Genomic DNA, 26,551 nt, shown 5'->3' with positions numbered 1-26,551 from the left:
TCCGGTAAGCGCACCTTGGGGTGCTTACAAACATCATTAGAAATGGGCTAGTCCAGGTGCGAGAATTAGCCTATAAGGGCTAGAGTATGGGCCAAGCAGTTCTTTAAATGAATACAGTTTGTGTGTTGTTATTTCGGGCATGAGCTAGCCAAGCGGCCGGGGTGTTGGGGACGCAGCCCCGCCGCTCCTATTTCAACAGGGCTCACTATGTATCCCTGGATGACATGGAACTCATTACATGGACCAGGCTGGTTTCATTATCAGAGATCTGCCTGTCTCTGCCTCCCATTAGTGTGAGAAAAGACATCCTGTTGTGGAATATTATTTGAGGACGGTTTTATTTGTTTGTGCTGTGGAACACTTGTTTAGTGATGCAAAGATGTGCTGCATTCTTTACATTACAGTTGTTTAGCTCCGTGAGCTGCATTTACTTCGCCTGTCTACAACACCTGATAGGGCTAATAAAGAGCTCAACAGTCAACAGCAAGGCAGAAGGAATAGGAGGGGGCAGTTGGCAGGCACAGAGAACAAGTAGAAGTAGAAGAGAGAAAAGAGGATGGAGGAGCAAGAGAAGACTTTAGGGGCCAGCAAGACACAGAGAGGTAAAGAAGAAAAAGGCAAAATCCCAGGGGAAAAGATAGAAGGGATAATTGAAGTTAAGAAAAGCTAAGGATGGGCATTTATAAGGAAGAATAAGCCTCCGAGTGTGATTTACTTGGGAGTTGGGTGGCGGGTCCCCCAAAGAATAAAGAGTAAACGACAACATCCACTCCCCACTTGTTTTGTTTTCTTTTTTAATTTATTTATGTGTCTATGTGTGCATATTAACATGCGGGTACTAGTGCCTGCAGAGTATCGAAGAGGCTATCAGATCCCCTAGAGCTGTAGTTATAAGTGATTGTGAGCTGCCTGACGTGGGAGTTGGCAGCTAAACTCAGGTCCTGTGCAAGAACAGTACAGTAGCCACTGAGGAACCTTTCCAGCCCAATGAGCTACGTAAGCTTAGCACAGATGAGTAACATCACCTGTACGCATGCTGTCTACCTACTTTTCTGCAGTGCTAAGAACAGAACTAGGACCTTGTAGATGCCTGGCAGGTGCTCTACCATTAAAGCACATATCTAGACCAACAATTTCCTTTGTAGCTTAATGTTTTTCTGAGGGAAGACTCTAAAATGTCGTCCCCCCCCCCCCGCGCTTTTGTTTGTTTGTTTTGTTGTTGTTGTTGTTGTTGTTTTCAAGACAGGGTTGTAGCTTTGGAGTCTGTCCCCAGACTTGTTTTAGACCAGGCTGTCCTCCAACTCATAGAGATCCACCTGCCTCTGCCTCCTAAGTGCTGGAATTGAAGGCGTGTGCCACCACTGAATGTAAAAGGATTCTTTTCAGAAGTAAACCCATTGGCACAAAAGGCAGATTACCTGGGCATGCTGACTGTTGGGTGGAAATCGCTCCCTCAAGTGCTTTAATACTTCAGCAGCAGCAGCGAAACAACCCTACAATAGAAAAGCGTGATTTGATTAACATACCAGAACCGAAGTTATACCTGCTCACACGCCCAACAGATTCACGTGATCTACCTGATCTTCATCAGCAAGCTAGAATACTCACAGAGGGCTGCATGTCACAGTAAGTTATCTCTTTTCTATACATTCTAATGAATTTCACACTTTCTCTTAAATCTTTTTTTCTTGTTAAAATGTGAACTTTAATTGTAAAAACTGCTTTCTGTAAATATAATTATTATCAAACTCTGCACTCAAGTGGGTTCAGATACATACAGACACAATTTACACAGGTGTTAATTATACCACAGAACAGAATCCTTTCAAGAAATGTCTACACTTAGCCTCATGTTGAAGAAGTCAGGGTCTCAGCTGGCAGTGGTGGCACAGACCTTTAATCTCAGCACTCGAGAGGTAGAGACAGGCAGATCTTTAGAAGTTCAAGGCCAGCCTGGTCCACAAATTGAGTTCTAGGACAGTCAGAGCTGTTATACAGAGAAATTCCGTCTTAACAAAACAAAAACAAAAAAGACAGGGTCTCATTGTAATTTAGACTGGCCTACAAGGCAATATGTTGTTAAGCCTAGCCATGAACTCTGTTCTTCCTGCCTCTACCTCCCAAGCGCCGAAACTATAGGAGTATACCACTATGCCTGACTTAAAAGCTATTTTGAAGACAGGCAAGGAAAGTTCTTTCTAGGAGGAAAAACAAAAACTTAAAATGAGACAAATTATAGTAGGCCTGGAGGCTCATGGCTGTAACGCCAGAACTTAGGAGGCAGAGTCAAAACAATAGTTTTGAGTTCTAGGCCAGGTTTTCCTACCTGGTGAGCTCCAGGGCAGCCAGGGTCACAAGAAGTAATATTCATCTCAAAAAACCCAGTTACTTATTTTTTTTAGAGTTTTTTAATAATTTATTTTTATTTTGTACACATTAGTGGTTTTCCTGCATGTATGTCATTGCAAGGGTGTTGGATCCTGGATTTACATATCGTTGTGAGCTATTATGTGAGTGCTGGGAATTGAACCTGGGCCCTCCGGAAGAGCAGTCAGTGCTCTTAACAGTTGAGCCACTTCCTCCAGCCCCAAACCCCAGTTACTTATAATCCATCTCAAAGACAATCACAGACCTGCTTGGCATATTTCCTTCCAAGTCTCTTTTATACCTAAATATAAAAAAATAGAAGAACCCAAAATAACTATGCTTAATAAATTTGTCAAATATGTACAATACTAACTGCATGGTTAGAAATCCCTATGTTGTGGGTTTAGTTTTTTTTTTTAAATGGGACCTCACTATATCGCCTTGGTTAGCCTGGAACACAGTATGTAGGCTGGCCTTAGCAGAACAGAGATCTGTCTACGTCTGCCTACTGCTTCACCTCCCAAGTACTGGAATTAAAGGTGTGCTCCTCCACATCTGGCAAAACAAATATTTTTTTGAGTTCTTTCCAGTGATAATATATATTAAATCTATATTAGCATTTCCCTTTCTTTCTCCTTTTTTTTTTTTTTTGGGTTTTTTGAGACAGGGTTTCTCTGTGGCTTTGGAGCCTGTCCTGGAACTAGCTCTGTAGACCAGGCTGGTCTCGAACTCACAGAGATCCACCTGCCTCTGCCTCCCGAGTGCTGGGATTAAAGGCGTGCGCCTTAATGGTTTTTCAAGACAGAGTTTCTCTGTAGTTTTTGGAGCATGTCCTGGAACTTGCTCTGTATACCATGGTGGTCTCAAATTCACAGAGATCCACCTGCTTTTGCCTCCTGAGTACTGGGATTAAAGGTGTATACCACCACTGCCCGGCTATTTGACATTATTTATTTAGTGTGCAGGTCAGAGGAAAACCAGAAGAAGCTGGTCCTCTTTTTCCACCATGTGAGCTCCAAGGATCAAACTCAGGTTGGCAGGTGTGGCAGCAAGGCCTTTACCCACTGAGCCACCTCAATGAGCTACAGTGGTCTTGACCTTGTACACACTGCGGTCATTCTCCCTCTAAGAAATAGCTCAGATGCATCTACCATTTCTGAGGCTCAGAAATGAACGGTACGTGATGACCCAGGTCACTCGGGAAGAGAAAGGTGCAGATGCCTTGAGAAGGAGTTTAGTCTGTCCCTCTGGATTGCAGGAGGTCACAAAGGCCTCCCCATGCTCACCCAGTCCTGCCACCCCAGCAAGCACAGTGCAACAGCCAGTTCGGTTGGAAACCAGTTCCAGAAGCAGAAACAAAGGGAGTAAAAGAATCAACCAAGGCTGAGACAAGCCTGCCTTTCCACAGGTGGCCAGCCCAACCGGTGCCATTAAACACCCGGCAGTTCTCAGCACAGAAAACATATGAGGCAGATACTCTAAAATCAAAGGTCTTGCTAAAGCAGCTGCAGAACGAGTAAGCTGCTATCGTTCTAGCAGTCATTAAAAGCTCCCAACACATCTTGGCAAATAATGGTGGGATCACAAAAGACTAAAAAGGAAAACGGAAGGAAGGTAAAACTATTATACAAATCCAAAGGGGCAGGATTATTAAGACTTTTCAAAGCTTTCTGGGGAGAGGGAGTCACAGAACTCCAACAAGGCCATGCAGAAAGTCCAAAGGTGAGAAGAATCACACCAGGACCACACTTGCTGTAAAGCAGCACACAAATTCAGTAGAGTGAGAAAGAACTAGTCTACACATCCACAGCAGCTGAGCATGGTGGTGGACACCTGCGACTCCAGCAACTCAAGATGAGGCAGGAGAACCTCAAGTCTGGAGTAGCAAGAGAGGGAGGGGAGAGGGAGAAAAGTAAACCATCAAGGTTAAGCTCAGTGGCAACACTGTCACTTCAAAAAGTCCCACAGAGCTAGGCAGTGGTAGGGCACACCTCTGATCCCAGCACTTGGGAGGCAGAAGCAGGTGGATCTCTGTGAATTCGAGGCCAGCCTGGTCTACAGAGTGAGTTCCAGGACAGCCAGGGCTACACAGAGTAACCTGTCTCAAAAAACAGAAAACCAACAAAACCGATGACATAAAAGTCCCACAGGTTCCTGGAGCTCATTCTTTACTCGCCACTTAACCACGGGGTCAGGAAGAAAGAAAGATGCTAGGCAGTTCCTGCAGTCTTGGATGCAAGCCCAGGAGGCAAAGGCGAGAGAACAATTTAAAGTTAGCTCTGAACTACATAAGCAGGGCTGGGAGACAGGCCAGGGATTGAATGCTTACACTAAAGCATGAGTATCTGAGTTTAGTCCCAAAAAATTAAGAAAATTAGAAAACTGGGCGTGGTAGTATAAATTTGTAAACCTAGCACTAGAGAAACAAATCAGGCAGATTCTCAGGACTTGCTGGCCCAGGCCAGTGAGAAACCCTGTCTCAAAAGACAATGTAGAGACAGCACCCTAGGAATGAGACGAAGCTCTGGCACCAGTAAAAGGGAAGAAGAAACCTAGGAAGATTAAACATATCAAATTCCTGAAAGAAAGCAGAGAGTAAACACAGATGGTTTACCCTTTGGCCTGGGAAAGGGTGAGTAGAACTTCCCAGGCAGCACAGGAAGACAAAAACCAATGGGGACAGACAACCCATCAGAGCCTAACCTCAAACCTGTGTTTAAGGAAGGGCTAGAAGATGCTAAAGTGGGAGAGATCTTTACTGTATAGGCTGGGACTACATCACAACGATGGAGACCACAAAAGCTGAAGAGGAATAATGACATAGAGGAGGCCTGCTCAAACTGCAGCTCGCTTTGTAAGGCCCGGGGCTGCAATCTCCTCCTGAAGCATTAGGACTTGATTTAACCTCCTACAAAGAGAATTATGTACAATTACGCACCACACAAGCCAAGGTCACAGGCAACTCGTACTGTACTTTGGGACAGCCAAACATGGGTTAGAAACAGAACTGACATGTACTGATGGGTAGATATTAAATTGCCTGGACCTCATATTCTTGAGACTCTCAAAGGATTTTGCAAGATAACACACAGACAACACTGAACACAGGCTTGTTGGCACAGAACAAGAGAGTGACATTAGCTAACTGTTCCGGCTGCATTACCACACTCCCCTTCCTCTCCCCTCCGCACACACGGACACACACACACACACAGACACCTCTGCTGCATTCAACTTCCATCTCTTCTTTTATTCTGTTTCTTTTTTGTTTTTGCTGTTGTTCTTGTTTTTGAGACAGGGTCTCTACATAGCCCTGGTTGCCCTGGAACTTATTATGTAGACCAGGTTGGCCTCAAATTCACAGAGACCCACTTGCCTCTGCCTGTCCAGTGATGAGAATAAAGGCATGGGCCACCACACCCAGCCTATTCTGTTTCTTAAATACAAGTAGCCAACCTCATATTCCCTTCACTGATGTCAAAACCTTTGACAAATTTTTGCACTTTCCACATTCAGACCATCTCTGCGGGGAACTTCATTCTTTAACAACTGCACCAAACAGACTTATCCAACACACAGCCAGTGCTTTTCTCAAGCACTAAAGGAAAGAAGTGCCCTAGAGCAAAACCAGTCAGTCCACCTGTGCTGCAGCTGGATTTGAAATGTTCCTCAAAAGCCCACTGGGAGATGGTGCCACCCTTTCAATTAACATTTGGGCCACACCGTTGGAGGCAATGTTGGGACGACGAGGTAAACAGATGTTTATCACCACATGCACCTGATCTAATGGACTGTGCCTCCTTTCAAACTGGTTTTCTCAGGAATTTTGCCATAGCAACAAAGCACAAACTAACACAGCAGACCCACCTGTTCTGCATGTAGCTCTGCAAGGTGGCACAGAGCGACGGCAAAGGACTCAGTGTTGTTCTGCTGCACGCCCGCATTCACCGACTCCAGACTATTCATGCTCAGCAACATCTGGGCTTGCTGTAGTGCCATGGTGCTGGGTGAGGAGAGGGGACAAGTTTCCCTTTAGGCAGCAGACCCAGGCTGCCCCTGAGCCATACCCTACAGTTATCCTCAGTGGAGACACAAGAAAGTTAACTCTTGCGGCTCTGGATGTGTGGAAGCAATTCCTCCCCATGCCAGCTCTCCAGCCTTCAGGCCGAGGAGAGCAGAAGTATCCTGGGTATGCAGTCCCCAAGGAGACGCAGAGTAGGTCAGCACACCTGGGAGCACTCAGCACCCAGATCCCCACCCCCACCTCCCCTTCCACGATGTTCCCTGAGGTCACAGGATGTTAATTAGGTTTCACGGGTAAATTCAGACCCGATGCCATCCTGGCACCGGCTGCTCTGGCAATGCAGGCAGTGGCCAGTGTCGGCAGCTGTTTCAGAGCACACCGTGCCAAAAAATTATCTGAAATACAAAAACAAGACTGGTAAAGAGGCGCTTCCTTTCATTACTGAATTCCTAGAAACAACAGAATGTCTAGGGGATGCATGAGATTGAGACAGGGCTCCAGAGAAACTCTGGTTCAGAAGTTTACTTCCAAACTACAGGTGGCTACGTGGAAAACAGAGAGGCTGGAGATATCCCAGAGAAAACACCTCAACAGAGAAGCAATCTTGTCTACACAAGCAGTTATGGGGAAGGGATGCTGAACTTGCACAAGGAGGCCATGCAGCATGCGAACACAGGGAGGAGGAGGCTCAGCTCCAGGTCAGGTGATCTAGGTTTGAGCCCCCGCTGGTCACTGGTCAATTACACTCAGGATTTTGAGATCAAATGTGCAAACCAGATGAGAGATCACCCACCGGTTATACACAGAGCAGCCAGGAAGAGTAAACCGTGTACATGGGGAGGACTTTGCCAAGTTCGTGCAGACTACAAAATGTCTCCAGATGACGAAGCATTTTCTCTAATCCCCTCCGCGAACAACTTCCGACGGGGACAACCTTGCACAGGCCCAGTCTGACAGCCCCTGCTTATCTCTACAGGCTCCACACCTCCACGGCTCTGGCAGTCTGCCTAGAGACCTACCTGCGGCCGTACAGCCTCCAGATGGCCGTTTTCTGTGCAATGCTGATATCGATAAGCTCCGACAGGCTGTGTTTCCAGTGCAGGAGGTCGGAGTCCTTTAGGGCGTCCATCAGTTTGTTGGCTGTCTTCCCAGCAAAAGCTCTCTGTTGAACAAGGGACTGTATTCCCAGGGAGGCGAGGTACTAAGGGGACAGATATACCCACGACCCAAGATAGAGATTACATGGCAGAATTTGTTTTGCTCTTCAGAAATGTGGTGGATTTCACATTTCAGCACATGCACAGTGACAGCTCTACTTAAAGGAAAGTTCCTATGGCCTGACCTGAACCCTGACCCATGAGAGACGTGTTCCTGAAACTCTAGGGCTGAAAGAGAAGCAGAGGGTACGTGGCAAAGAGCCAGGGCTTCGGCATTAGGTAACCTGGACTTAGACACTGCCTCTGCTACTTACTGTTGACTTAGGGCCAGTCACTTAGCTTCTTAGCTAAGCCTCAGCTTCCTCATCTGTAAAATGGGCATCAAACCTATCATAAAGAATTGTGGTAAGGATTACAATGAGATAATAGATCAAACAGTGCCAGGCACATTAGATAACAGGAGATCAAAAATAAAAAGGATGCCTGTCATGAGCAACAAGTTATCGTCTTAACTTCTGGAATAATCTTCAAGGGCAAAGTTTAACTAAAAAAGGCTAAATCTGTAACAAGAGTATATTAAGTCGTCTCTAAAGAGCCACTTCAATTCTGTCCATGTATGTTTCCTTTCCCCAAAGAGATCACACAGGTAATGCACAGACGGAACAGGTGGACATGAAACTGCTCTCAATCTCATGGTCTATGGTCACGGATCCAGCAGATGCCCAGACAGAACAACGCTCCTCCATTGGCAGTCTGGACCCCAAAGTCATTCCTATTCTCTGCACATAGACCCCGCCCTCTGCCTAGTCTGTGTCACCAAGGCTACAATGAAAACATCTTCCCAGCAGGCTTTGCTTATTGTTTAAAACAAGGACCAGCAAACGTTCTGACAAGGGTCAGAGCAGATTCCAGTTTCCAGGCCACATTTGGTCTCTGCTTACTGTGGCTGTTCTCCTGACCCATCCATCTAAACATGTAAACCTTTCTTTGCTCGAAGTTCATGCACAGGCAGAGAGAGTACCAGATTTGAAACACAGGCTGTAGTTTGCCAGTCCCTGGCTTAAAATTAAGCCTTCCCAGAGCTGGGGATGTAGCTCAGTGGTAAAGCGCTTGCCTAGCCTAGCATGTGTGAGGTCATGGGTTCTATTCTCAGCACTAAGAAAGAAGAAAAGTCTTTCCTATAATTTTTCTGTTGCTCAATAAACTAAAACTAAACAAAGATCTCTTATCAAATCAGTAAGTGGAGCTCTCACAGATGTTGTTAGGACAAAGGGAATAGAGAGAAACCTGCCCAAAAGAATTTAGTGGTGTGATTAATAATTAAAGTCATAGGAAGCAATCAAGAACGAAACCACACGTTGAAATACCCACGCTAAGTCTATGCTGGGGCCACGACAAAGGTGGGCGGAAGAAGAGACTCCACACCATTTATTCTAACAATCTCACAGAAAGATGAGCCTTACCGGTAACCCAAAATGTACTGCTTTCTTCACAGAATGTTCCAGCAGAACATAGCTATCGGCTCTCTTCTGCCCCAGCACATAAAGCCAGCTCTGGCAAGAGATAACCATCAAAATGTGTCATAACAATGGCAATGGTGGATGTTCCAGTGAACATCAATGTGGACATAAGGCATTTAAAAGGGACAAAATGAACCCCCTAAAATACTGCCTCTTGTGAATTTGTCTGAGTGTTAATGAAACCTGTCAGGAACATTAAAACCTTTACCAAAGCCAGACTGAGATAAACAAGCCAGTGTCCCACTGCATCTCTCCAGCAAGTGGTAGGCGTTTCAGAAAGAAGCACAAGGCTCCCATTTGGCATTTAACTGAGACGAGAGTCACAGGTGGTCGTTAAGTGTCTCAGGACTCTATATACTTGGCGATTATGCTTTAATACACCAATATTTCACCAAGTTATTAGGCATAGTATCTTGTTTCACTAATGCCAATATCTATGCAAGACTTAACTCGGTTTTTCATGGTGAGTTTACAGATAAGAAGCACTCAAAGCAGAAAGAATGTCATGAATTAAGAAAGGCAAACGACTATGGGGGCCCGTTGTGAGTTGTGTGTCCACCTAAGTAGTTTCCCCTCACTGCTAAGGACCTTTGCTCCACTGTAAAACAACCTGATTCAAACTGGACCTCCAGGAGGCCAACTCAACCCGTGAGCAAAATCCCAAGACCAGAGGACGGCCTCACCAAACAGTGCTGCAGACACACGTGATCGTTGGACTCCTGGGCAATCCTAATTGCCTCCTGCAGGGCGAGCTCTGCCTGTTGACTAATGACAGACTAAACATTAATATCCCATTAGCAATCACAAACATGCAAGCGTCAGTAGCAGGAAGTCATCTGCACGCAGTCTGTCCGTGCGCAGGCTCTCTAGCAACTGTGGCTATTTATGGACTGTTTTCTCAGTGGCTGCCCCAGCCCCAGGAGCAGGAAGCATCCACTGTGGAGGCAGGGACAGGTCCTTCCTGAGAGAATGTCTAGTAAAGGGAATGGCTTTCCTTGCTGCTTCTAAAATGTTTGTCCCAGTTGTTCACTGCCAAGAGAACAGCAAGGAAAAGACCAATATTTTACCTAATGAAAAGTTCTTTTCTGTATTGTTTAAAAAAAAAAACCCTCTAAAAAATATCATATTTTGCATTGCTCCATTAAATACTACTGCATGTTGCTTTCTTAATCTGTGTTAATTTTATTAACCACTACACAAACCTCCTAATGGCACAGGCCATGCCTTCCACTCTGAATTTCCCAACAGCAAATGACAGGATGAAAAACTCACTAATGCTGTCACTGGCACCTCAATGTGAGAACCAAAAATTCTTGGAAGCCACTTGTTTAAGGAAAAGGTACACGGTGAATTTTCTTCCAACACTAGCAACAGCTGCATGAGCAAGATTTAACTAAGTGGTCCTGGTTTTTTTTTCTTGACTGCCTGTCCAAATAGAGAAGCCAGACGGTTTTTTTTTTTAACCTGTTTTGCATTTCTTTCAAACTGCTTTCCATGCTGAGCAGAATGTAGATCGTGAGCTACTTGAGAACAGGAAACACACACACACACACACACACACACACACGGTTCTCAGTTAATATCATTCCATTAGACAACAGCAGATTGGTCACACAGTGCTAAGCTTAGGAAACACGAGCTTGAAAGAACTATACAGCAGGACTAGCAACTTCCAACACAGAAACTTCAAGAAAGTCAAGCAAACATTTTCAGTAAAAGAACCTGACAGTGCCAGGCCTGTGACCAGGCTAGGCTACATGAGACTGTTTCAAAAAGTCTAAAATCTAACAAGAGGCAAGCAGGTTCCACACCTGGGGTGTACGGGGTTGCCAACTTAGTTTTCTAAGACAGAAGCAATGGCCTCCTACACTGCTCAGTGAATGCTTGAGTTTCCACGACCCAATGCTGATCTCTGTCACCTTCTATTTCTCCTAATATACAGATGCATATCGCTCAGACAAACCATAAGTCGTGGACCCTTCTCACTGATGCAACCATTTCCTCCAAACACAGGCACTGGCCACTTGGCTGCCCTAAATCTGTTCCACTCTCAGGTCAGCAGGCTGTAAGCAGGACTAACCTGTGACCTTGGTACACACCTGGAGTAAGAATGTTCCTTCTTCCAGCAAGGGCAACTCCATCACCACAGTTCCCATCCTGGTCTAGTGCTAGCCAAAAAAACTACTGTTACATTCTATACCGCCATCTCCCTCTCCACGGGAAGCTTCACATTAGTGTTTCCTATTTTCACTTCTCTATTCCTGACACACACATGGTGCCTAGTATGAAGTGTATGATCAAGAAACATCCAACATTATGGGGCTAGGGATATAACTGTCAGCAAAGTGTGCGCCTAATTCAGGGTTCAGTCTCTACCACCACAGAAGCAGGTGTGCTGCTCTACACCCGAAATCCCAGCATTAGGAGAGGCAGGAGGATTAAAGTTGAATGGCACTCTTAGCTGTGTAGCAGGTTGGATGGCAGCTGAAAAACATGAAACCCTATTAAAAAAAGAGAAAGGTCTTTGAGGCTGGAGCTGTTGCTCAGTGGTAAACAGTTACAGGGTCGGGTCCCATATCCAGCACCCCAAGAGGAGTAAAAAAAAAAAAAAATCAACCAATCACACAAACAAAAAACACGCTCGATGCAGGTTATTAAAGCAGAAAAAGGAGTTAATTACCATAAGATATTATGGAGTCTCACATAACCACTGAATCTCCTTGAGGACATCCCGCTCTGGACCTGCGCACCACAATGTTTCTGAGAGTGTTCAGAGTGTGTTCTTCTCAGACTGTCTGGTAACTCGCACCCACCAGCTTCCGCTGTTTCAGCAGCCACATGTGCATCAATGTAAGCCCCTCTTACATGACCTTTTCTAACAGGAAAACACCACACACTTGCCCTGACTACAGGTTCTCATGTATTTTCCACAAAACAAAATAAACAATAAAGCCAGGTATATACCATATCAAAATCAACCATGAACTCATGGCTGCCTGAACTCATGCAAAAGCACACAGAACTTCAGCAAGCTATGCAGGCTTCTACTAGCAGACAGCTTTCCTTTAGCTTTTTAAGTACTGAAAATAGCTTCTGCAGCACTGTCATTACATCCAAAAATCCTTTTGGGAACCTTTGACCTAATAACCCAGTTTCCTCATCCCTAAATGGCTGTGTTGTTCTTCGAAGTAGAAAGACAAACTAGGCCTAGGCATTAAAACATGCAACACTAGAAAGTGACGCCAGGGGGCATACTACGAAGGAAAATTTTCATTAACTTGTTCACTCTGGAAGCTAGAAACAAATCTAGAAAAATCTCAAATTAGTTTCTTTCTACATTTTAAAAACAAAATTGCTTGTTTTGTGACAGGGTCTTCTATGTAGTCCAGGCTGTCCTTGATCTTGCAGCTGTCTTCTTACCTCAAACTCCTGAATGCTGGGATTACAGCCATGTGCGACCATGCTTCAAGAGTGGTTTTGTTCATTTTTGAGATAGGGTCTCACTACATAGCTCTAGCTGGCATGGAACTCACTATGTAGACCATGCTAGTCTCAAACTCAGAAATATAAGTGCCTCTGCTCCGGAGTGCTGGGATTAAAGGGGTGCATCACCACCAACCCTGGCAAAAGGTGGATTGTTTTTTAAAACACATTTCGGTTAACACTGAGGAGCTCGTCTTCCACGTCTGCATGGACAGAAGTCTGTGAACTTACTAGTGACCAAAGCGGCAGTGCAGGGCAGCCAGGTTCAGAGCAGCGTATCTCAGGCTCCGGCCATAGCCCTCTTCCCCATTACTTTTGCCCTCGGCTCCAGTGAGAATCAGGCGGTCAAAATAATGAAGAAGGCTGTGTGTTGAACTGAAAACATCTTGAACACGGAGGTTGTTTAAGTAGCTGAGGTAATGCTAAAAGAAGAAAGAATTAACAGTCTCAGGGAAGCCAGAGTTCAGTTTAACCTTTTCTTCATAGGAAAAACGAGGGATTCAAGATACTGGGGTTGCAACAGCCCACAGATGACAAACAGCAGTCCCATCAGGTGTTTGCTCAGGTTTATCCTAAATATATGGCCTACAATGTCACTGGCTATGTTAGACCCACGAGTGATACACAAGGGTAGCACACCTCCCCAAGCTAAAGTATTAAAAATTATTAAGAATAACTGAAGTAATGAAAACCTAATTCATGTACAAATTATAAGCTAATTCTTCTAACTTAAGACAGAGTAAGACTAGTAAAAATTAGCTACCAAGTTTTTTTGTCCTTTTGCTTTGAATCACAGAATTAAATCACTTTCTCAGTTACTGAAAAACAAAACGTAGCTGTTTTGACATGAGAATAAAATCTGATATCACATCGAATATCATTAAGAAGGTCAGAGTAACAGATCTGATAGAGAATTAAATTACTGGATATTTAATTTTTAAAGATACTCACAAAAGGGAGAAAGAAAAAGATTTTTTTCAGTCCCAAAATGTTTTTAATAATCAGTCTACAGCCGGGCGGTGGTGGCGCACGCCTTTAATCCCAGCACTCAGGAGGCAGAGGCAGGCGGATCTCTGTGAGTTTGAGGCCAGCCTGGTCTACAAGAGCTAGTTCCAGGACAGGCTCCAAAGCTACAGAGAAACCTTGTCTCGAAAAACTAAAAAAAAAAAAAAATCAGTCTACACTCTCCCATCCAAACATCCAAAGCCACACCCCAAAATGAGTGAGAGAACACAGTAGCGGGGCCTCTGGCCCAGAGATGGCGGGAGAGCCCAGCAGCCTGGGCTGCTGCTAACCATGCCAACAATATGATTTCTTTTAGAACCTAGAATTTGTATGCCTATCTGATATATTGAACAGCAGTGGCCTTTCTTTGCAACCCAACAACAAATTCTGGAAAAAACTCACTGCTTCAGCAAAGTCAGGATTAAATTTTAACAAGTTGTTCAATTCTTTCTGCAGGGAAGCTGGGGTGAGGGCTTTAGTCTCATCATTCTTCAACAAAGCAGCCTGAAAATCAAAATGACAACAGATTAGAAAGAGAAGAACGGCACACTGGAAATCACAGAGTAAGTTCGCTCCATCAGTCTCAGCACGGCCTCTTTCTAAACGCGCTGACTGCCCCAGCACACACACCACTATTCCCTCCCGTGGACACAAGCCTCTGGGCCAGCACTCCTCACCCACATGCTCCTTCCAGGCCCAGCAAACCAACCACTTTCTATCACCTAAGCTAGGCAAGAGCTCGATAGCTGCACATGCTCCCATGAGTCCTCCGCACTCCCCCTTCCTGTGGCAGCTGCCAGACTATGTGTAAATGTCCCTTGAGCCCTCTCAAGGCCGTGAACTCTTTCCAGACAGATTGTGTGTTTATCCTTCTCTCTAGGACATGTAAAGCACCTTACAGTATCCGCTGCACTGCCCTACACCTAGCTATTTCACATGGGTAGACTCAGCAATTACACAGAGCATGCTACTGCGGCATGGATGCCCCTCAAGAGCCCACATTGGCCCCTAATTTGGCAGTACTGAGAAGTGCTGGGGACCTTTAAGAGGTAGAGTCTTAAACACACACGCATCCCAAAACAATCAAAACCAACTAACAGATCATAATAACCACTCAGGTCATGAAGGGCCCTACGGGAATTTGAGAGTTCTTCCAAAATCACTGGAAAATCATTAAAGGGATTCTCAAAAAGTTATGTAAGGATTCCTAAAATAAAACATCAACAACAAAAAACAGCACCTAGTGGTAGGAATTAGGCCAGTAGGGCTATGGCCTCAAAGGTACCCCTAGGACGCACATCCCTGAGTCTCACTGGGGCACAGCTAGAGATGGGTCCATTTGTTTTGACAAGCATTCCCACTATGATGTATGACTCTCAGAAGCCCAAACCAAGCCAGGCAGTGGTGGAGCATACCTTTAATCCCAGCACTTGGGAGAGAGAAATAGGCAGATCTCTGTGAGATCGAGCCCAGCTTGGTCTACATAGCAAGTTCCAAGACAGGCACCAAAAACCAAAGCTACAGAGAAACCCTGTAGCGGAAAACAAAAAAACAAAACAACTCACACACACAACAGGGCCAATCAATCTTGGACTTAAATATATCTTGATTTATGAGCCAAAACAAACCCTCCTTAGCTGACAGTAGTCCATGATGCATATTTCTTCAGAGTGGCACAAAACTGACTAATATATAATGTCAAAAAACAGCCACACGTTAATTTTTTAAAGACAATTTTGCTATGTACCCATCTCTGGCCAGACTAATATGTAGACCATACTGGTCTCAACTCAAGAGATCTACCTCATTTGCCTGTCAAGTGCTGGGATTAAAGGAGAGCATCAATGCACTATTAAATGTTTTATACTTAACTATTTATATTAAATAATAAAGCCCTATTAAATGTTTATACTTAACAGGTTATACAGGCAGTACATTCAAATTTTATATGGCGACTTTTTCTCTAAATAGTAGTTATTTTGGTTCTTTTTTTGGGAACATGCTGACCTCTAACTAGCGATCCTTCTGTGACCATAGGAAAGCAACAATAATTTCCAATTAAACCCCCTTTTCTTGAGATGGCCTCTGTGTCCCCTGGCTGACTTAACTATGTAGATCAGGCTGGCCTCAAACTCATGGACATTCCATTTTTAATTCTTTTTAATCATTACAAAAACTACCATAAAATATGAAATGGCTACAAAAGAAATAAGAAGCTAGTAATACTATCAGCTGGAAGATTATGAATAGTTTAGCATATTTTTTTTTCTTGAACGGATTTGGTCTTAATCTTCCAATCCTCCTGCATCACTAACTGCCTCAGTAACAGCTGGGATTACTGGAGGATCACCATACCTGGTTATAGTAAGGTACTTTACCCTCCTATTTTTTCTCTCCACATATGTGTATGAAGTTGGGTATAAAGGCCTAACCATGCAATCTTAGCACTTGGGCGGCAGTTACATAAGGATCAAGAGTTTCTGGGACACATACTGAGGTAAGAAAATCATGGCAGTTCACACCTGTAATCACAGTATTCAAGATGCAGGAGAATCCTTGCCAGTTTGAGGCCAGTCAGACCTACACAGTGAGACCCTATCTCAGAGGGAAAAATTAACACAAGGGCAGGGACAGGAGGAATGTTGCTCAGCGGTTAAGAGCACTGACTGCTTTTCCAGGAGCCAGGTTTAATTTTCAGCACCCACCAGTCAGCTCACAATCACCCATAAATTGGAGTTCCAGGGGAATCTGCCACCCTCTTCTGGCCTTCACAGGCACTGCATGCATGCAGTTTCCATACATGCATGCAAGCAAAACATCCACACAATAATAAAACAAAAAATTTAAGAAGATAAAGTAATTTTATTTTTTTTCTTAAAAAAGAGGTTTTTATTTATTTATTTTTATTTTATGTGTTTGGGTATTTTGCCTAGAGGTATGTTTGTATACTACATATATGCAGTGCCCATGCAGGCCAGAAGAGGGCAACAGATGCCCTGGAACCGGAGTTAAAGCCGGTTTTGAGCCTCCATGTGGGTGTGTTAGGAACCCAATCAGGGTCTAGACTCTGGAAGAGCAGCCAGTGCTCTTAACCACTGTCTCTCCAGCCCCGTCCATTTCTTCTTTCCACATAATAATATATCATAAACTTTGTCTCATCATCAAAAGGTCTTTGAAAAGAATTTCTACTGTAACTTTGTTAACTCTTTCACTCACATTTATTACAAATACTGCCCGTCTTGTTTGCCTTCTAATTAAGGTAGAGAATGTGATGATGACATACAGACCTTAAGTTCTATGCGGAAAAACCAACTATCTCCTACATGGTTTCTTCCAGAGCTTTTATGTTCATAAAGGCTTTCCCCACCCAGAGACAGTTAAAACTTAATATGTAGCTCCCTCTGGTCTAATTATAGCGTTACCCATTACATTTAACCCTTTAATTCATCTGCAGGGCACCGGGTGTGAGGAGACAAATACTAGTACTTAGTTATGAAACCCACTCTCCGTAGTTAAGGAATTCTACGTGAAAGTCACCTGCAGGACTAACTCAATAATTTCAGACCAAGCTCTCCTGGAATTGACAGAGATCTGCCTGCCTCTGTCTCTACGGTGGTGAGACTGAAGGCATATACCACCACATTTGGCCAAAATTCAAATACTACATCTTTTTTGCAGGCAGTAAATTTTATGAACAAAACAAAGAAAAACAGGACAAAGAAAATTAAAATTCTATTTTGTATTAAAAATAACACAGGAGAAAATATTTAGTTTATGTTAGCACAATAATGAAGATCTATGGCTCAAAGCTGTAAAAAGACATATCTGGAGCAACACATACCAAGATCTGGAACCTGAAATACATTAAGAAATAAAACAATTGCCTGAAGAGATGGTTAAGTTGTTAAGAGCGCTAGCTGCTCTTCCAGAAGACGAAAGTTCAGTGCCCAACACCCACGTCAGGCAGCTCCCATCCACCTGCTTCCTTCTGGCCTCTGAGGGCACCACATCCATGTGCACATACCCACACACAGACACAAATATACACCTGATTATGTTTTTAATTTAAAAAAGATGATGGCTGGGTAGTGGTGGTGCACGCCTTAATCCCAGCATTTAGGAGCTTAAGACAGAAAACAGTCTAGGCTACACAGTGAAAGCCTCGTCCTGCTCCAAAACATAAAATCCCATTTTATCCGGACAGAGCATGTATTAAACATTTTACAGAGCACAGTGTAATTGTAGAATACAGGGAGTAGTTGTATGGGCATTTACTATACAACACTTTTGCTGGGCGGGGTGGCTCAAGCTTACAATCCGACTACTTGAAGGCCAAAGCAGGAAGACTGTCAACAGTTTGAGGTCAGCCTGAGCTACAGCATGAAATCCTATCTCAAACTAACAAAAAGCAAACAGTGGGGTGTGTGTGGAGGTCAGGTGACAACGTGTGGGAGGCTGCTTCTCTCTTTCTGCCATGCTAAGTTCCAGACCTTGGTGACAGGCACCTTTACACACTGAGCTACTTTGTCCCTGCACTTTGCTTTACATTTATGTTTGAAAATGTCAAAAAGACAAGGTGGGGGGTTGTGCGCAGCCCTCTATAATCCCAGTGTGAGACGGGCAGTGAGGGATGCTCAGAGTGAGCTGGCAAGTGCAGATTCAACCAGGAACTCCTGCCTCAATGAATAGGGCGGAGAACAACCGAGGGAGATGCACGTGCACATGCAGACCCATACACGTACCAACACAGCAGACATGTGTACATGGGGAAAACATGTTAAGTGGGGATATAACAGATTGCTTTAGTGCTTGCCTAGTGAGCACAGGACACTGGGTTCCATCCCCTCAATACTACAAGTAAATACATAACTGCAAAAAAGAAAAAAGCCAAACTAAATTACTAGGGTATGGATTGTTGGTCACACACTGTCATCAAATGAGCCTGAAGAACAGAGTGGGGCTGGAGAGATGGCTCAGCGGTTTAAGAACATTGGCTGCTCTTCCAGGGGACCTGGGTTCAATTCCTACCACCCACATGGCAGCTCACAACTGTCTGTAATTCTAGTTTTAGGGGATCCAACACCCTCACACAGAGTATATAGAGGCAAAACACCAGTGTTCAAGAAATAAATAAATCTAAAAAAAAAAAAAAAAAAAGAACAGAGTGACACAGCACACGGACGTCACCAGTAAGACAGACAAGAGGAGCAGGCACTAAACTCCTGCAATATGAGCTCCCTAACTTCACATGGACAGGACACCATAGGACTTATTAAAAGGAAGAAAGCTCCTAAGTTACATAATTAACATACCTGCTGAGAAAGAAAAAATTCTGCTTGTTTTTGGGACAGAGGACCACTGCAAGATACTTCCTCTTCTCTGGAAAATGAAAGCAAATAAATAAATAAATAAATAAAATAATAGCAAAGAATCACACAAGAGTAAAAGAGATAACATTTACAAATCAAATAAATTCTTTAAAAGTACAAAGTCAATTATGGCAATGCACTCCTATAATTCAACTACTTAATGAGGCTGAGACAGGAAGTGGCAAGTTCAAGTTCAGTGGACTACACATTAAAAAAAAATCAAACATCAGAACGTAATGAAAAGCAGGGACTCACACACACCTACAGACCCATGTTCACATTGCATTACAACAGCTGAAACACAAAAGCAACTCAACTATCCACTGACAAACTGTAGATAAGCAACATGGGGTGTACGCATACAATTATTATTCAGACTTTTAAAAACAGGAGATTATCAGGCTGCAGAGATTGATCAGTGTTTGGAGCAAGTGTTATTCTGCAGAAGACCCAAGTTTGACTCCCAGCACCTACATGGCAGCTCAGAACTATCTGAAGCCCCAGTTTCAGAGGCTCTCTTCCAGACTCTGCCGGCATATATACAACATGAGGGAACCTTCAGAATACCACAGCTCCCTACTCCTAGGACTCTCTAATTTATGTCCCAGTCTTTCTTTCTTAAAAACAGAGTCTTGCCAGGCGGTGGTGGCACATGCCTTTAATCCCAGCACTCAGGAGGCAGAAACAGGTGGATCTCTGAGATCAAGGCTAGCCTAGTCTACACAGTGAGCTCCAGGGCAGCCAGGACCACACAGAGAAACTGTCTCAAAAAAGAAAAACAAAACAAAAAGCACACAGGGTCTTACTAAATAGCCTGAGCTATCCTGGAACTCAGTGTAGGCAGATCTGAACTCATAATCCTGCCTCCTTGATCCATTCCTGTTCTCTCCCAAGTGAGCATTATGCACACCACCAAACATAGTGTCTGTTTCATTTTTTACCACAGTGACTCTCTTGAAAATTTATCAAAGTTAGTTTAACTTTAGTTACCTCTCTCCATCATCTGTCCATCCCTACCTAATGACAGGATCATGGGGATTTTCTCCTCTTTGAAAATGAACATAGTGCCTGGCACTCAGGAAACACTCAGTAAACTCTTATGGAATAAGTGAGTTTGGGAAATTGGTATTAAGTTACCACCAAGAAAAGAAACATGAGAATTTCTTCAGATGTTAGGGCCTCCCACAAACCCAGGAAAGAAGCAGTACAAGTATCTTGCGGCCCAAGGCTCTCCAGAGGAAGCTCACATGGTGTAATTCTCCAGGCCGGCATTCCTTCTGCACAGCATGAATGCTGCTGCTGAGACAAAAGATGAACCAAACGCCAAGCTAAATTTCAGCTACCTGTTCTGCAACTGGAGTCTTAAAACATTTGAGAAACATTTAATAACTGAACAGTTCAACTTCCAAATGTGTTGGTTTCTTAGGCACACAAGGTTAAACCTGGAGTCTCAGAAGGCAAGTTCTGTTCCACTGGGTTACATCCTCAGCATCCCTTTCCTAAGTTAACTGGAGCGGGCAGCACTGGCCCACACTTGCAATCTCCACACCTGAAGGCTGAAGCAGGACAGTCTGGAGTTTAAGGACAGTCTGGACTATCAGTGGGGTTACCCACAGCTGAAGGCTGACGCAGGATTGTCTGGAGTGACTATCAGTGGGGTTATCCACAGCTGAAGGCTGACGCAGGATTGTCTGGAGTGACTATCAGTGGGGTTACCCATGGCTGTCAGGGGGGGACTTACAAAGCACACAATCACCTCATGTGCTAGTTTCCCCCTTTTTCAGCTTTAATACTAATTTACAAGAAAAACAATTTCCCTGTAGAAAGCTAAAAGCACCCCAATAACTACAAGAAAGGGGAGTTTTTCTTGCAATGTAATAAAATAAAATCATAAAAGGGGCAGGAGCACTCTTCCAGAGGACCCAGGTTCAATTCCCAGCACCCAAACGGCAGCTCCTAACAGTCTGTAACTCCAGTTCCAGGAGACCTGACACCTTCACACCAATGCACATAAAATAAAAGCTAAATAAATTATTTTTTAAAAAAGGGTCGGGTAGCTACTTGTCTAGCATGCATGAGATTGTGGATTCTAGCCACCCCCTGAAAGAAAAAAGAAACTGCACACACAACACACACACACACAAAATTAAAATTTTCCTTTTCAAAAGTCAAGAAAGGGCTTCAATTAACCATTCTAAAACAGTAACTGAAGAAAAAGCTCAATGGTGGAGCACCCAAAGAGCACACACAGGCCCTGGACCCAATCCCAAACAAAAACAGAACAAAAAGCTTCAAATAATCAAATGAGTCAAGAAATACAAAACACACACACACACACACACACTCACGTGTGTGTGTTTATGTGTAAATGTATTTTTTTTTAAAATTTCTTTCTTTTTCCTTTGAGAGAGTCTCTCTATGTAGTCCTGTCTGTCTTAAAACTAACTCTGTAGATCAGGCTGGCCTCTAATAGAGATCTTCCTGCCTCTGCCTCCTGAGCTTTGGGATAAAAAGCCTTACACCATCATACCAGACCTGAAACCATGTGTGTGAGAGTGTGTATGTGATATGTATATATGTGTTCCTGTTTGAGGACAGACAGGAATGAGTCTAAGCCCAGTGTAGAACAGATGTTCAAAGAATAGGAAAACTTATGGAAAACCACTGGACTGTAAGCTAATTTTAAAACATTTTATACAGAGATGTGTATGTGTAGAGAATGCCTGTGTTTTTGGCGGCCCTCAGGAGATTCTCATGAACAGTCAAAAGTTCCCTCATCCTGAAGATTGATGCTGTTGCTTATTAGTGTAGCTGTCCCCACAGGAAAGAACTGCATGCTCAAACTTAGAAATCTGAGAACCAGGGCTCAGAGAAGCTGGAAGAAAAAGACAATTCCCAGGGCAGATCACAATGGGCCACCTTTACACCATGCCTGCTAATACCTCCTCCTAGTCACCACATTCTAAAAGTAAAGAGGATCACCTGACAGAAACTGTGCCCCTATAGCCATTGCCATAAGCCCAAAGGAAGGGAGCCACTGAAACCACACCTTGACCTCATTCTTTTTACCCGTGGACTGCCCACTTGGGTCTCCCACCAGCCAACTCCAAGCCATAGGGTATGAAGCCTTGGAGCAGTCTGTGAGTCAACCTGGATCCCCAGGGAGGAAAAGGGACAGCCAGCTCATACAGCCTAAAGCAAAGCAAACCCGAGCACTTTCAGTGAAGCTGTGTCACAACAGGAAAACCCTACCTACCTTACAGATACATCGAGCTCCTCCTTTTCCATCTGTCGCTCTGCATCCTCCCTGTCCATCTCAGCATCTTCCACTGTCTTCTTCTCTCCATTCTGGAAGTATTGTTGAAGGGCAGTGTACAGCTTAAACACTTGACTGAAAGAAAGCTTACTGTAGGCCAAGATCATGTGACGCAGAAACAGACCTACAAAAGAAGACCACAGACAAGATAAAGGCCTTAGCTGACATCCTAGGACAAGGCAACGACTATGGGCCCAATTCTTCCTCAGAAGAATCGCAGGCGCCTGCAGATACTGCCCCTCCTCCTGGAGTGTTCCTCCCTCATGCTTTACGTTCAGAGCTCAGGCCTCTCCCATCTCCATCCTTTCAGGCCTCTATTTTCTTCACAGCTATTCAAACTCTCTAAAGCCATATTTACTATATTTGATTCTAATCGAAAGTCAAGAAGTATTTAAATTAGCTTATTTACTGATTAACTTTTAACCATATGCCACCCCTCCTCCCAGCATAACGTAGTCTCTGTGAGACAAAAATCTATATCTACCTCGTACATCCAGGACCTGGGAAACAGGAGATCAATAAATAACTGATTCGAGTAACATAAAAACAACCATGCAACGGAGCCAGAGGGGAGGGACACGGGTACAGTTAGTAGAAAAAGCATCAAAGAAATGCCATGTATGCACGTACTGCAGATACTAAAGTAAGAGTGTATTTTTACTTACCTCGCTTCCTAAGTTTGGCTGGTGACCCTCACTTACAGTTGCACCACACAGGCAAGTGGTCCGCAGGACTGTGGAAAGAGCTGGGAAACCCTAAAGACCCCAGAACCAGACTAACTATTACAGATAAAACAGAGGAGCTTCTCCATAAATTATGGTTAAATATGGATCAAAACAGTAAGGCAGCAAATACAAACCATAAGATAGCAATACCCTATTCTGCTTGTTCATGTACACCAAAGGAATGACAGAAGCCCCTCAGAAAGCTGCTCACTTCAATGACAGCGCTCTCTGCTCCTCTGAGAAGTTTCATACCTACTACACTTGTTTTGTGAACCTCTGGTTCAGTTCCAGAAAAAGAATCTGAAAGGTCATCAAAAAATTGTTCCATATCCTTCAATTCGCCTTCAGCCATCAGTTTGATTCTGAATGAGAAAATTGGGATGCATGTTTTAGGAAGGCCCATTGAACATCTTCCATGTTTCATATTCCTGAATTACCAATAACAGTTCTGATTTCAAAGTTATTTCAAGGTCTGTATAAAGCCATGGCTTGTAAAACAAACTTTATATTCCACTTAAGAGGTCACTCCCCTATTTCTCCAGAGTATCATAAATTGCTCCCTTCCTGGTCATAACACTTGTAAAAGTAAAAATGGAATTATCTAAAACAAAAGGAGGTAATTCCATAGAAAATAATACATCTGGAGGGAAAGAGTATATAAACTTTATGTCTAATGCTATTCACTTAAAAAAACTTAAATAAAGGTACTAAGGAAAACAATCCCTGAAATAAGTATAACTTTAGTTTGCCATGGATCCCGCTGGCTTCCAATTTGCTTTACAGCCAAGGAAAACTTGGAACTTCTGTTCTTCCTGCCTCTACCTCCCATTGCTGGGCACAGCCTCGTGGGCTCGCATAGTCTACTGCTGGGGCTAGAACCAGGTTTTATGCATGGGAGGGAAGCACTTTACTGACGAAGCCACACCCCCAGCCCCTAACTCTATCTTGTTAAAAGTCCTAACTTCCACCCACTCCTTTACAATGTTCACCACCCCCTTGCAGAAAGACAGTTTACCTGATCTGCACGGAATTTGCCAGCTGAGGACACGATTCTTCAATCAGCTTGTACAACTTTGACAGTGTAATATCTGGGCCCTGCATGAAGGAGAAACAGGAAGGTTAGAGATAATGGCCAAAGAACTGCAAACAGTCATTCATGGATCATTCCAAACAAGAAATACAGAATCAGGGTTTTCCCGACGACCTACAACACCAAGAACTACTTCACATTTGTGGACTGTTTTAGAAAGAATGAATAGGATTTATAGGACACGGCTCTCCTTCCTTCAGCACTCTGGAAACACGCAACACCATGGCTGCTCTGAGCCCGTTTTCTTCATTAGCTAAACAGCAACCTCAACTATCATGGTTACAACCTAGATGAGCTCGAACCATGGCACACTGCAGCCGTTTTAGAAAGTTAGCAGTGTTTAGGCCCTTTTCAAACTGCTACTCAACAATAACATGGATTAATATTGAAACTCTCTGGGAAAAAAAAAGAAAGAAAGAGAACTGGACAGCATGGGAGCTGCCTTTCACTCCATTAGTTGCCTTTGGGTTTTTCCATTTTGTTTTTGTTTTTGTTTTGTTTTAAAGACAAGAGTTTCTCTGTTTAACAGCCCTAGAATTTACTTTGTAGACCAGGCCGGCCTTGAACTCACAGAGATCAGCCTGCTTCTGCCTCCCGAGTGCTGGGGTTAATGACCTGCACCATCATGCCTGCCTGGCAACTCCATTAATTTTTATTCTACTTGGATGTTTTTACAACAAACTGTGTGGATTAGTGGAAAGATTAAACACGAATTGGGAAAGTCAAATGGTAAGTAAAGGCGTTAAAGTCTACTGGAATGTTATTAGATTAATTCTGTGTAAACTTTAAAACTTAAAACTAGTAGGTGTCTGGGCAAAGGATCAAAAAGAATTCCAAATGGCAGGCAGGTGAGGGTAAAGCTATTAAAACCACTATTTCTTTTTTAGGTACTAAATTTTAGTATTATGGCTTTTGAGATAATATGCCCTTATAATACTAGAAATATGAATACAGCTGAGAGTTACAAATTATGGAAACCCTTATAAATGCCAATCAGGTCTGAAGAGATGGCTCAGTGGTTAGGAGTACTGACTGATCTTACAGAGGACCTTAGTTCAATTCCCAGCTCCCACATGGTGGCTCACAACCATCTGCAACTTCAGTTCCAAGGAAAACCACACCTTCTTTTGATTTCTGTATGGACACACAGCACACTATACATACAGGCAGGCAAAACATTCATACATATAAAGTAAGTAAGTCTTTTAAAAATGAATGCCAATTGTGTCTACCATCTTTCTCACATTACAGAGAGAAAGTCGAGCCTCAAAAGGGTTTAATGAACTCGCTCCAGTCAGTGGAGCTACAATCTAAGTCTGCAAAATAAAACCATCTCCAGTACCCACCACATATAAGTTTGAGCAACACTGATATGTCATGATTCTATTTACTACAGTCCTTTAGAGGGAAGAGCATCTGCAATTCCTATCCTTGTTCTCCAGAGCTCAAGATTATGTGTACCCCGCTTTCCAGAAGGCCTCCCCCTAGTCACTCAGGTAATACAGGGGCCAATGAGGCCTGCAAAAAGAATGCATGGAAAGCGCCTGCCCATAGAAGGTGCTCTATTAGCGTTAGCTAGAAGCATCCCCGGAACGTTTCCAGGTTCCCCTAGAGCAGAGCTGCAGGTGAACCCCCGCCCGAAGGAAGGCCCACGACTGCACATTCCCCGCCCCCAGGCCCAGGGCGGGGCCGACAGTCCGCGAGGAAACTGGCCGGAGAGAATGGACGCCTCTCACCTGCAGCAGTGGCAGGAGCAGCTGGTTGAGCTTCCGCCGCTCCACGAGGCTGACGGCGCCTTCTCCCGTGCGGCTCATCTCGTTCAGCAGCACCAGGACCGCGATCTTATAGGGCGTCACCCAGTCCTTAATGCCAAACAAGTTGGCGTGCACTACCCCGTTGGTCATCATCGTTCCAAAGTAGTGGCTCTTGTGGACGCTGGCAATGACAGGCCTTCAAGGCCTGCCGCGCGCCGCGCCCACGAGCCGCCTTACGCCATAACTGCACCCGCCCGGCACCACGCCCGCCCCGACTGTTGCCCGCAGAACCGGTGCTCTGGGCCCGGAGGCCTTCGACCAATCAGAGACCAGAAAGTAGACTGACAGCCAATCAAAATATCCAGAAGGGGGTGGGACAAACGTAGTGTTACCAGAAATCGGTTCCCTACAGAAACGCTCAAACAAGGTGAACAGGTTCCTAGTCGACGTGGACAGGGATCCGGTAAAAAGGAAGAGGCAATGCTTGCGGTCAGCAACAAAGGGAGCAGGCTGCACGTACATTCATATAATTTGAAAATAGGTCGTATTGCATTTTTTTCCTTTGGCGGTACTAGAGGTCAAGCGCGAGGCCTCGTGCATGCTAGGGAAATTCTAACAAAGACCTGAAGCTAAGCCCCGCCCCTTTTTGAGACAAAAGCTCAACCTGGCCTCAAACCTTCCTACTCTTCTACGGCTACCACAGTAGCTACGATGATTCGAAAGCTCTACCCTGCCCAAATG

The 26,551-nt window shown here is 44.1% G+C and overlaps 1 protein-coding gene across 2 annotated transcripts in view; it reads right to left on the bottom strand.

Annotated features, from left to right (window-relative positions):
• The window catches only part of Anapc5 (anaphase promoting complex subunit 5), a 33,095-nt gene extending 7,002 nt beyond the window's left edge, over window positions 1–26,093 (bottom strand). The window contains exons 1-12 of one of the 2 annotated variants that reach the window (XM_050146302.1): window positions 25,793–26,093; window positions 23,982–24,061; window positions 23,219–23,328; window positions 22,182–22,365; window positions 18,869–18,935; window positions 13,959–14,060; window positions 12,783–12,973; window positions 9,752–9,833; window positions 9,012–9,101; window positions 7,411–7,592; window positions 6,235–6,370; window positions 1,419–1,493 (exon numbers count right to left, since the gene is read on the bottom strand). In XM_050146302.1, coding sequence (XP_050002259.1) covers window positions 1,419–1,493; window positions 6,235–6,370; window positions 7,411–7,592; window positions 9,012–9,101; window positions 9,752–9,833; window positions 12,783–12,973; window positions 13,959–14,060; window positions 18,869–18,935; window positions 22,182–22,365; window positions 23,219–23,328; window positions 23,982–24,061; window positions 25,793–25,963 — 1,470 coding nt within the window. In that variant the 5' untranslated portion in view covers window positions 25,964–26,093. The remainder of the gene's footprint in view (window positions 1–1,418; window positions 1,494–6,234; window positions 6,371–7,410; window positions 7,593–9,011; window positions 9,102–9,751; window positions 9,834–12,782; window positions 12,974–13,958; window positions 14,061–18,868; window positions 18,936–22,181; window positions 22,366–23,218; window positions 23,329–23,981; window positions 24,062–25,792) is intronic. The other variant, XM_050146303.1, reaches the window with a different exon arrangement.
• Between the last annotated feature and the right edge of the window lie 458 nt (window positions 26,094–26,551).

The sequence above is a fragment of the Alexandromys fortis genome, unplaced genomic scaffold (assembly GCF_014885135.2).
Source record: "Alexandromys fortis isolate MF-2015 unplaced genomic scaffold, M_Fortis_MF-2015_v1.1 scaffold_56, whole genome shotgun sequence".
Taxonomy (NCBI): domain Eukaryota; kingdom Metazoa; phylum Chordata; class Mammalia; order Rodentia; family Cricetidae; genus Alexandromys; species Alexandromys fortis.
The sequence above is the reverse complement of the archived record's forward strand: the minus strand, read 5'-3'. Positions and strand labels throughout refer to the sequence as shown.